Below are 12,188 nucleotides of genomic sequence, written 5' to 3'. Positions count from 1 at the left end.
TGACCTCGGCCAACTTACTTCGAGATGTAAGCTTTTTATATCTCAAGTAAAGTCTGTTCTTAACACATCACTCGAGTGTGTTTTATCTACATCCGTGGCTACTGATGGGGGGCTGATTCGGACATCAGTGTAAAGCGGCACAACAGCAACGCAACAAGGAGTCTCTGGAAGCTATTAATTTTCCACCATGGTGACTTCAGAAAACCATCCAATCTGAGTAAATTGTTAAAACTGCACTTTTAACAAGATATTTGCAACCCAGGATCATACTATTGTAAATACCGCATTGCATTACTTGCAGTTACCTCCAAGAAACCACTTTTTTTAGGAGCACAATTACTAACAAAACGTATTGCATTAGACAGTTGTTAACATGCACTTCTACTTATCTGGTTTACTTAACTGAATGTAAAAAAAAAAGATGGCAAATTCAACATGTAGGGAAAACTACAGTGGACCCAAGTACAAGATTCTATAACCACAAATCTGCAGTTCTTACCAAAAACCTGGAGCAGCCTTTTGTAAGGCATTTCAACTCTCCTGTACATAGTTTCTCAGATTTACACTTGGTTCCAATAGAATGAACAAAAAACCCTGATATACTTGACAAAAGGGACAACTTCTGCATCTACAGGCTAAGAACTCTTAGGGCACAATCCTATGAAGATAGGCGGCTGCCTCCGAACTTGGAGGCGACTGCCTATCCAAAGCAGGGCAGGAGAAGCACGGAGGGGATCATTCTCTCCACTCTTCTTTTGCCCTGCTTTTTTGGCTAGACAGCCAATTGTGGCTGTCTTGCTGTGGGGGGATGGAGCAGGGAAGAAGGCTACTGTACAACACATAGGATATGTTATGCAGGCAGTTATGCTCTCCCTGCCCCGGAACGCTCCTTTTCAGCTGCTCCGCGCTCATCTTGCGAGCACGGGGGACGGGGCTGTTCCTTGCTGCCTCCAAGGCAGCGTGGAAGTGGGGGAGGTCGGTTCTCCGGGAACTGAGCACGAGCTCTGAGGTCGGTTCCCGGAAAACAATATATACTATGGCTGTCTAGCCGCTGTCTAGCGGCCATAGGTTTGCTCCCTTAGTCCCAATGGCCTTAATCTGGAGGACAATTTGTGAGCATTATACCCCTCACGCCTCTTGTTTTTTTCTCCTATGGAACTTTCTTCTCCAGGCATTCTAAACTGCCACTCCTGATACCCAGTTAACCGCACAGCTGCTGATAAGGGTGGAAGGCGAAACATTTAGCTTAAAATATATTTTTTTAATACTGTGTTGTTAAGTCTATTTTTCTATACATACATACATATATATGCATACACACACACACACCCCCCCCTTATGACGTGTGGGGGGGAGTTTCTTGCATTTGAAAGGAAGCATTCACTTGTGTCATGGGTGTTTCATGGTTCCCTTCAAGTAGTCACATGAGATTTAAAATCTAGGCATCATAGCAACAAGAAAGGGATCAAAGGGGCTTAACAGTTAAGATGGTGATAAGTTCAATGTTTGTCCTCATTCAGTATTGCTGGAATGTGAATGTACTGAGAAACTGCTAGGCATTTCTGCTAGGGCAATTAATGATACTTTTTAGGCAAGTAGCTTGACAGATCCCCCTGCTCAAATATCTGTAGAAGTATGGTATGTAGATATGTGCAGGTGGGATGATAACATTTTTCTGCTTGCCTGTAAGTCCTGTGTGTAACCTTTTTCTTTCTTCAAATAACCCTCTTATGAATTTATTAAATGTAAAGCATCAAAATGCTTTACGAAAATTGGGCCTCAAAATAGGGTTGAAAGAAAATTGGGAATATTAAAGATTTAGGTGGGCAGTGAAGGCAGTAGCATACTCAAAGCTGTTTGTTGTTTGTATTTTACTCTGTATGTTTTTTTTATAAATTCCTTAAGTCCTACAACTCCCAGTGGTAGAACTTTTTTTCTGTCTAAACATGCATAGGATTGGTCTTAACAGTTCAAACTAAATAAAATGAATTGTGCATTTGCAGCAGAACAAGTGGTGAGGTTTTTTTATGTGAACAAATACTTACGTTTCCTGGGGAAATGCACACCACTACTTTTCTTATGTCAACATTCAGATGTCTTGCTTTTTTCTTTTTATACATGTGTGGGAAGAAGAGGATTTTTGAAGCTTTCAAATAAACCAAGTGGACAATTTTGGGCCAGTGGAACATAGTGCTGAGGACCTTTCATTGTCTTCCATTCCTTTCATTCTCTTCCAACTTTATTCCCATTAGTTGTCTGTACTGTACTCCAGTCTGCCTGTTCTAGTTTGCTCCCCCACCCCTTTCTTGTTACATAAGCAAATGTCTTGGTCAAGATGTTTCCAGCCTCGTATACCTGTTGTTCCTTTCCGCTTGACTTAAGTTCACCGTGGCTGTTTTGTTCTCAGCCTCTTTCTCACTGAGATATTAAATCTGTGTCTTCGCTGTATCGCTTTAGACTGCAGATAAGGGGTCTTGTGATGAAGTGCTCCTTAAAACAAATTGTGGGAGGGTTTGCATGTCTTGATAAGCCTCCCCTGTAACCCAGGCTTATAGTTTATGATTGAAGTTTACAAGAAGGTGGCAAGCAGCAATTTACAAGTAGAAAAAATCTTGTTTGCTCCCTTCATGAAAATGGCAACAGCCTCTAGCTGCAGAAATGCATCTTAGATTTGTTGTAGATGTCTCTAAACCATGTGTATGTTTAATGCTATAGATTTACATTAAAAACTACACACTTTGAGTTAGTAGTTGTCTTGAAGCATTTTACTCATCCCAGGAGAAAGAATATTTTACAGTGGTATTTATAGTGTTCCCCCAAACTTATAGTTTCCATTTTTTCTGCTGGAAAAATGGGAAAATGGGAAAAATACGCATAGCAGGGGGAATAAAACATAGGGTTTCCATTTTTTTCTTGCACCTTCACATCTCTATGATAACATGTTGCAACAGCTTCACAGATGTCATGGCAGCAATGAAATCCTGAATTGCCCGAGATAAAGTGGCCCCACTGTGGATGTTGAGATTATTTATATCTGAAAATCCAACTCTAAACATCCTTTTTTCTTTTCCAGAGATTCCATGAGTTCATTTTAAGTGGTAGATGAAATGCCAGCATATTCATAAGTCTTGTACAAAGTGCAGCAGAGTCATGATGGATGTAGGAAAATGGCCAATATTTACTTTGCTTTCACCTCAAGCAATAGCAACTATCCAGAAAGCATGTGTGTTTGGAACATCTGCCAATGAAGCTATATACATAACGCACAGTGATGAGGTAAGACAATAAGAGAATCACATAGATGAGTTTGGGTTGTCTGGTTTCAATAGTGTAACTATAAAAAATGTTGTGCTTGGCTATCCATAAAACAAAAATAATTCAGGTGATTTGCAAATGTTTTTTGTATCATATTAATCAAATTAATAAGAATTTAAGTCTTTTTAAAGAAGTTACGTATTTACAGGAGCCTACAAATTGTGACTGAGCTTGGTAACCAATAATTTCATCTAGCTAGCTAGAATATATTAAAAAGTGCCTCTGAGCACAGGCAGAGCACTTTTCATTCCCTAATGAGCAAATGCAGCCTGCACTCTCCTGCCTCAGTGAAAGAGAAGGTCTTACAAGACAGTTGGTATGGCTTCTCTACAGGCCTTAGTCCCTTTTTGTAAATTGGAGTGCCCACACTTGAAAGTATCCTGTACCCAATTAAAGAATACAGGCTCACTCATCCCCAGTGATGTGGGGTTTCCAGAAAATTTTGAACTGGAAAATTTTCCTATGTAATCAGGCTAATTTCCATAGGGTCATTTGCGCTGGAAATTCACTGTTCCCCAACCTGGTGCCCTCCAAATATGTTGGACTACAACTCCCAGCATCCTTAGTCAGTATGGCTGGTTGGTGATGCTGGGAGTTGTAGTCCAACACATCTGGAGGGCACCAGGTTGGGGAAGGCTGCACTAATTAATTTTAGCAACTCAAAGAACTGTGCACTATATGCTGATGACCACTCATCTATTTCATCAGAACTCTGCTCTCTTCCACTAAGGTTGTTGAGGCACCTTCAGTTTTGCTGTCATATATTTCAATGACATATATGTATTCTTTCACATTTGCTATGAATAATCACATGAAAAACATTAATTACATTAATTTTGAAACTGCTGAACTTCCCTAATGTATTTGCAAGTGGCATCCATTAATTGTTACTAATGAAGTTATGAAATGGAACATTTTCCACGGAAAATTAAAGCACTGGAAACTGTTCTACCTTGCACCACTGCTCATCCCACCCACCCCAAATCAGTCTTAGTTATTCCCAAGGTTCTCTTTTTGCCAACACCCCTATACAGAGCTTCATTTGTGCCTGAGCACACCTCAACTGGAATGTGTTTTCAGTACCAGGACAAAAGGTCAGGAAATAAAATTTTTCACTCCACGGAAGTTCGCTCCAGTTTTCCCTTCTTTCCTTGTAGTAATTCTCTCACTCTGTGGTTTGCTTGTTTTTAATCAGTGCTGGGCTGGATAGAAAGAGCAGTTGGATTGAGTAGCTGTAAAACGTCCCTAGGGAGGAATAGTGTTGTAAATTTGGGGGATTCGTCTGGATGTCCTCAGGTGGCACCTTTCAACTTTGTGATTCTCATCTAAAATTTTGGGAATGGGTTTTCTAGCAGTGTAGATTGCCTGAGGCAAGTCCAATATCTAGTCCAAGTCTCGAAATTGTTAATAGTGTTGGCCAGGTGACCAGTGCCTTCTTTTTATTGAGATTAGCTTGGGGATCCTCCATCTCTGGCCTTTTGGATGACAAAGAAATGGCCATAAACTCTTCTAGAAGGGGGCTGCCCTTCCCCTCCCACTGCCCCCATCTAGAGAATGTGCTAATGCAGAGGTCTTAGTGTAAACAGGGAGCTCAAGGACAAGCGAGCAGTTCTTGAAAAGAGACTGAAAGGGACACGCACAGCTGAGTTTTTCTCTGCAAGAATCCTATGGCTCTGGTGGTCCCCTTAAAAACATAATTGGGGACTACTACCTGTTGGAATGGGTTTAAGCTGTAAATCTGTATCTAATGTTCAACCTGCAATATGATGTTGTATCTTCTGGGACATAAGGTGGGGATGTGGGAGAGGGAAGATGGAAACGGCTTGTTCTATGGCAGCTTGTTCTCAGCTATGGTCCATGCTGCTGCAGAAACCACATCAAGGGGAAGAGTGCGACTTGGGGAAGGAGAGACAGACTCATCTGAGGTGGAGAGCAATAGAAAAGTGCATACATGCATGGAAGGAATTTTAAAATGGCACAGCTGGTTCCCACTCAGACAGGCAACCACAGGAATGGGGGGCATTGCAGGATTAGTGACTGAGCAGCAGAAGCTGGTCTGGCAGTCTAGTTTACTGGCTTAATATGGGAAACGGCAGGCAGGTTCTCCTTTCAAGGGCCAAAAGCTGCAGCTTATTGGTAGAGGCTGCTCCTCAGAATTAAACTCATGGTGATAGTGGCGGCCATTACTATTGACTCCTGCATATTATCTTAAATTGTTTCCATTGATGCTCTTGCTCCTAAATAGTGGAAGCAAATGTCAAAACAGCTTTACATTGTCATAAATGGCATCAGAATATTTAAAAACAAAACAAAACAGGTATTCAGGAAGCTGAGATGGACTGGTTTATAAGTCTCTTTAAAGTATTGTAAGCGATGCTGTTCCTTTTCTAGTTGCCTATACAGAAATCAGATGGTCTTAGAATACTTGTTAAGAAGAGTGAATATCAATCTTAAATAAGAAGGTTCAATAAGAACCTGTGATTAAATTGTTGGGAGTGGACAAAGTGAGGCAGCGAGAGGTGGGAGTGTTAGATTTGACCTTTGTGGCGTGTTTTCAAACTGTAGTTCCAGTATTGAGGAAGCCTTTGGCTGCCAGTTAACTACCACAGCTGATCAATAAACTTCAAACAAAGCATAACCCAAAACTGGTTTTAAGTTGATTCAATTTTGGCTTTGTACTAACAAGAATTAGTAAAGGAAAAATAGTTTTAATCCTTTTTATTTTTATTAGAAATATACTTGTAACACCACATCAAAATATATTACGTATGTATTTATTTATTTCTGTACTGCCCAACAGCTGAAGCTCTCTGCACTGTTCACAAAACTTAAAACTACAAAGTGCAGATAAAACAATATAAAATATGAAAGCTTAAAACCACAATATAACAGTACAACCAGAATAAAACCTAGTGCCAATGCAGAGATTTAAAATACAGATTTAAACTACTCCAGAACTAAAAGTCTAGGAAGCTAAAATGCAACATAGGTGCCAGGCAAGCCTCTCTAGGGACCTTATTCCACAGCTGGGGTGCCACAGCAGAAAAGGCCCTCTTCCTGGTAACCACCTGCCTTACTTCCTTTGGCAGGGGCTCATGGAGAAGGACTTGTGAAGATGATCTTAGTGTCCAGGCAGGCACATAATGGGAAGAGGTGATCCTTCGGATAACCTGGCCCCAAGCCATTCATGACTTTGAATTTTAATACCAGAACTTTGAACCGGGCCCAGAAATGGACTTGTAGCCAGTGCAGCTGAGAAAGTACTGGTGTAATGTGTTCTTGTTGGCCAGTCCCTGTTAACAATCTTGCTGCCCTATTTTGGACCAGCTGAAGTTTCCGGACCATTTTCAAAGGCAGCCCCACGTAATCCAGATGAGAGGTCATGCATAAAATGACATAAAATATTTTTGATTTTAAAGAGGACTTTGCTAAAGGTTCTTAAATCTTAATAGATTGAAATCTTAATAACAGGAAATAGAATTTCCAAAAGAATTTTTGTTCATAGAATCATAGAATCATAGAATCATAGAATAGTAGGGTTGGAAGGGGCCTACAAGGCCATCGAGTCCAACCCCCTGCTCAATGCAGGAATCCAAGTCAGAGCATCCCTGACAGATGGCTGTCCAACCTCGTCTTGAAGGCCTCCAGTGTGGAGGAGCCCACCACCTCCCCAGGTAATTGGTTCCATTGTCGTATTGCTCTGACACTCAGGAAGTTTTTCCTGATGTTCAGCCGGAATCTGGCTTCCTGTAACTTGAGCCCATTATTCCGTGTCCTGCACTCTGGGATGATCAAGAAGAGATCCTGGCCTTCTTCTCTGTGACAACCTTTCAAGTACTTGAAGAGTGCTATCATATCTCCCCTCAGTCTTCTCTTCTCAAGGCTAAACATGCCCAGTTCTTTCAGTCTCTCTTCATAGGGCTTTGTTTCCAGTCCCCTGATCATCTTTGTTGCCCTCCTTTGAACCCTCTCCAGTTTGTCTGCATCCTTCTTAAAGTGTGGTGCCCAGAACTGGACACAGTACTCCAGATGAGGCCTAACCAGTGCTGAGTAGAGGGGAACTAGTACTTCCCGGGATTTGGAAGCGATGCTTCTATGAATGCAGCCCAAAAGAGCATTTGCCTTTTTTGCAGCCACATCACATTGTTGGCTCATATTCAGCTTGTGATCGACAACAATTCCAAGATCCTTCTTGCTCGTAGTGTGGTTGAGCCACGTATCCCCCATCTTGTAACTGTGCATTTGGTTTCTTTTTCCTAGGTGCAGAACTTGGCATTTGTCCCTATTAAATGCCATTCTGTTGTTTTCTGCCCAGCACTCCAGTCTATCCAGATCACTTTGAATTTTGTTTCTGTCTTCCAAAGTATTAGCTATCCCTCCCAATTTTGTGTCATCTGCAAATTTGATCAGCATTCCCTGCACCTCCTCCTCCAAGTCATTAATAAAAATGTTGAAGAGCACTGGGCCCAGGACTGAGCCCTGCGGTACCCCACTCGTTACCTCTCCCCAGCTTGAGAAGGTCCCATTGATAAGCACTCTTTGAGTCCGATTCTGTAGCCAACTGTGGATCCACCGGATCGTTGTTTCATCTAGCCCACTTTGAGCTAGTTTGCTCATCAGGATATCATGGGGCACTCTGTCGAAAGCTTTGCTGAAGTCGAGGTATATGATGTCTACAGCATTCCCACGGTCTACAAGGGAGGTGACTTGATCAAAAAATGAGATCAGATTTGTCTGGCAGGACTTGTTTTTGACAAATCCATGTTGGCTTCAAGTAATCACGGCATTGTTGTCAAGGTGCTTCCAGATGGATTGCTTTATCATCTGCTCCAGAATTTTCCCAGGGATTGATGTCAGACTGACTGGTCTGTAGTTCCCAGGTTCCTCCTTTTTACCCTTTTTGAAGATAGGGACAACGTTAGCCCTCCTCCAGTCATCTGGCACTTCCCCCGTCCTCCATGATTTCTCAAAGAGAATAGACAGCGGTTCTGAGAGTTCTTCTGCCAGTTCCTTTATTACTGTAGGATGCAGTTCATCTGGCCCTGGAGATTTGAACTCATTCAAAGTAATGAGGTGTTCCTTGACCATATGCCTGTCGATCTCAAGCTGCAATCCTGCCCCTTCAGCCTGTACTTCGCCTTTGCCAGGGGGGTCATAGACCCTCTTTTGGGAGAAGACTGAGCCCAAGTAGGAATTGAGCACCTCTGCCTTTTCTTTGTTATCTGTTATCGTTTTGCCATACATATTTAATAGCTGAACCACCATTTCTTTCCTCTGCCTTTTACTATGCACGTAGCTGAAGAAAGCCTTTTTGTTGTTTTTAACATCCCTTGCTAACCTCAGCTCATTCTCAGCTTTAGCCTTCCTGACACCATCCCTGCAATTCTGTGCTACCTGCCTGTACTCTCCCTTTGTTACTTGGCCTTCTTTCCACTTCCTATATGTGTCCTTTTTTGTTTTCAGGTCATCCCTAAGCTTTTTGTGAAGCCACATTGGCTTCTTCTGTTGTCTTCCACCTTTTCTTCTTGTTGGAATTGTTTGTGATTGTGCTTTGAGAATTTCCTTTTTTAAAAGTTCCCACCCATCTTGGACTCCTTTTCTCGTTAGCGTCGCTTGCCATGGGACCTTACTGATCATTGTTCTGAGTTTATGAAAATCAGCTTTCCTAAAATCCAGGGTACACGTTTGACTACACTCCTGTTTCCCGCCTCCCAGCTGAGCAGAGCAGAGCAGAGCAAGCTGCTCCAGCTGGTCCAGGGACTACAGAAGCAGGCAAGCTCCCAGAGAGCGAGCAAACAGAGCGAGCGAACGGGGGGAGCAAACAGGAGTTGGCCAGGGGAGTTCGGCAGGGGAGGTCAAGGGGGAGGCCCCTAACATTTTTTTTTTATTTTTTTTACTAACTTTTTTTCATTTATTTGTCTTGTAACACACACTTCCACACCAGTGGGACTCTGCTTTTAACCTCTACTGAGGAGGTAGGCACAGGCTAGTCTAGAACAATCACAAAGCTAGACACAAAAAGGGAAAAGAGGCTATGGAAGGACAAGACTCTCCAGTGGTGGTGACCTGCAAGGTGTGTGCAATGTTCTTAGACTTCTAGTCCTAACAAGGACTTAAAAAGGAGGGATCTCATTCTAAGTACCAAGTTGAATAGCCTGTTGAGATGACAGGTGCACAGGCCTGATGAGCTTCTAATAAGAAGCTCCCACATTCTAAAATCAGCACATATTTATGTGTAGATTTTTGTGTAGGATTTGCCTCATAGCTAATATCTACTGTCCCATAAATCAGGGCTCACAGTCTTAATTATCTCATTGTTATGAAACATTCCTAAAAAATTAGAACATATAAAAAAGCTTACATAGACACTTCTTAGGCTAACTAAGATCAATTTTGAATTTTACCTTTGAAAGGCAACCCCTTACTCAGAACTTGCCAGTTAAACCTATAAATTTTTCTAGATATCTGAATATCAAGCTCTTAGATGTGTATACCTTATTTTTTAATGAGCAATATTTTTGCTCATTAATTGATAGGCAAAAACTTTAAGTACACTTTTGACCTGGGATAATACGGTCCCATAACTGTTCATTACTCAAATAACTCTTTGGCCCAAATGATAGGGCTTTAACACAGTATTTGGATACCATCCAAGTCATCTTGGCAACTATTTTTTATGCCAGCTATCCGGAATTCATTGTGAACCTGCTTGTGTCTTTATGTATCTTCCCTTTAATACAATTACTACTTTTTACTTATTTACGTTTTGAAAGTCTTAATTATTTATCATTAAACATTTGGCATTTGCATTTTATAATAAGACAATTTATATTGTTTTAAGACAGGTTGGTTAGCATTTTCTCAGTAGTCTTCCCAGCAAGTCCAATAAAGCAAAATCAGCTATTTCCTAGAAATGCAGGATAGGTGGCTAACCCTTCTCCCCCCACCTACCCTGGTGAGTCAGTCCGCCAGCTGTAACTGTAGTCTACTGCAGGCTTCCCCAGCCTGGTGCCTTCCAGATGTTTTGGACTACAACTCCTAGCATTCCTGGCCATTTGCCATGCTGACTGGATCTGATGGGAGTTGAAGTCCAAACCATCTTGAGGGTACCAGGTTGGAGAAGACTGCTCTAGGGATTGCCCTTGCCATAAGGTCACCCAGTCGTTTTACACTAGAGAATTGTATCCTTTTAGAGATGGGGGGTGAGGTGGCAGTATTTCTCCATGAGACTATTAAGCAAAAAAGATGAACATGTAGTTTTAGAGTCATAAATATTCAAAATGAGAGGTAGGATAGTGAATGATCCTGGTGACATCTCTTTCTAGCACCTGTGCATGCCCACAGAAAATCATGACACTGACCAGGTTAGGACTATCATAGAAGGAAAAGACGCCACCATGGCTGCTTTCCCCTGCCACATGCATGCTGCTTGCGCGCCTGCCATTTCCTTAATTACCCTTGCCACCATGCAGGTTGCTATGTTGTCTGAATCCGGCAAGGTGCCCAGCGGGGTTGGCTTCCAAACCGCCCCACAATCCCTACAACAAGCTATGAGTCTGGTGGTTTGGAACCCACCCCTACCATGCACCTCAACAGGTTCAGACAACATGGCAACTGGCACTGCAGTGAGGCCAGTTAGGGAACCGGTGGGTGCGTGAGCAGCATGTGTGGGGTGGGGAAAAGAAGCCACAGTGGCTTCGTTTCCCTACTGATCATCTGAACCCGGCCACTGTGTTGTTGAGGTCTTTAGCCCATGTTTTCAAAGTAAAAACCCTCACAAAGTATATTACAACTTAAATTAAAATACAAAATGAATCTTCCAATTGTAAAGAATAAATATTGGGTACATAAATAATTAAAATAACAAATTATAACAGATGCAAATAGAACCTGATTGGAAAGCATAGTACACTAAAATAACCAAATGCAGACTGGAATATATCTTTAAAATCCTCCTTAAGACCAACAAAGGGCAGAGGCATATGCACTTCCCAGGGAAGAGCATTCCAAAGATGTGGGGCCGTAACAAAAAAAGTTCCTGTACTCTGTACCTGCCAATCTCGCAGATCTCACTAATGGACCCAAGCCTCAGATGCTGATTGTAAAACTCAGATAGGCTTTTATGGATGCAAGTGGCCCTTTAGATAACCTGGTCCCAGTAAGGCCTTGACTCAGTTTGCAGGGAGCTATAGCCTCTGGCACTGATGCTAAGTCAGAAGGGGATGCTGCAGAATCAGGCCCAGCTGTGGGAAGCCAGGATCCTGAGAACTCCTTTCTACCAGGCCTCCCACTGGCTAGCCAGCTGAGAGTGGGGAGACGCAAGATGCTGATACAGCCTGTCTATCTCCACAGCCGGGGGACCTGACCTTGATGGAGGCCCCTGCTTCTCGATCAAGGGAGCCTTCCGTGGGAACAGGGCAGCAGGAGGAGGTGTCTCTTTTTCTCTGTTGTCAATTAAAGAGGGCAAAGCAGAGGCATCCTGTGAGGTCACAGCAGTCACCTCAGAGGCAGTTTTCCCTGCCAGGATCGAATGTCCAATGCTCATCCTTAGTAGTCACTCCCTGTATTTAAGCCAGAGCTTTTAGCAGTAGACTTTGTTATAAACAACAGTTGGATAACCTACAAAGCTTCCCTACTTTGTCTTGGACTCTCTGAACTTCTTGGGATTTATTCTGCCAGTTTGATCAAGGCCTGCTTGGGAATTTGTTTTGGTGATCATTAACTGAACCTGGTCTAAGTCTTATGTTGTGAACTGTTATCTGTGGCTCTCTATAGGGGCTATAAGGGCATAAACCTATTTACCAGAATTACGGCAATAAAAGGCTTTACTGTGAATTGGCCCTCGTTTCTGGAAGCCGGGTCCTTACACTCCC

The 12,188-nt window shown here is 42.4% G+C and overlaps 1 protein-coding gene across 5 annotated transcripts in view; it reads left to right on the top strand.

Moving 5' to 3' along the window:
- The window catches only part of LOC146358837 (RCC1 and BTB domain-containing protein 1), an 89,669-nt gene that overhangs the window by 1,200 nt on the left and 76,281 nt on the right, over positions 1 to 12,188 (top strand). For all 5 annotated transcript variants that reach the window (XR_014785950.1, XR_014785951.1, XM_084821371.1 and 2 more), the window contains exon 2: positions 3,074 to 3,276. Coding sequence is in view for 3 of the 5 variants with exons in the window: in XM_084821371.1 (XP_084677497.1) it covers positions 3,103 to 3,276 (174 nt within the window). In the remaining 2 variants the exon portion in view is untranslated. The remainder of the gene's footprint in view (positions 1 to 3,073; positions 3,277 to 12,188) is intronic.

This window comes from Heloderma suspectum, chromosome 1 (assembly GCF_057233095.1).
Source record: "Heloderma suspectum isolate Gila_16-S chromosome 1, 16-S_ref, whole genome shotgun sequence".
NCBI lineage: Eukaryota > Metazoa > Chordata > Lepidosauria > Squamata > Helodermatidae > Heloderma > Heloderma suspectum.
The sequence above is the reverse complement of the archived record's forward strand: the minus strand, read 5'-3'. Positions and strand labels throughout refer to the sequence as shown.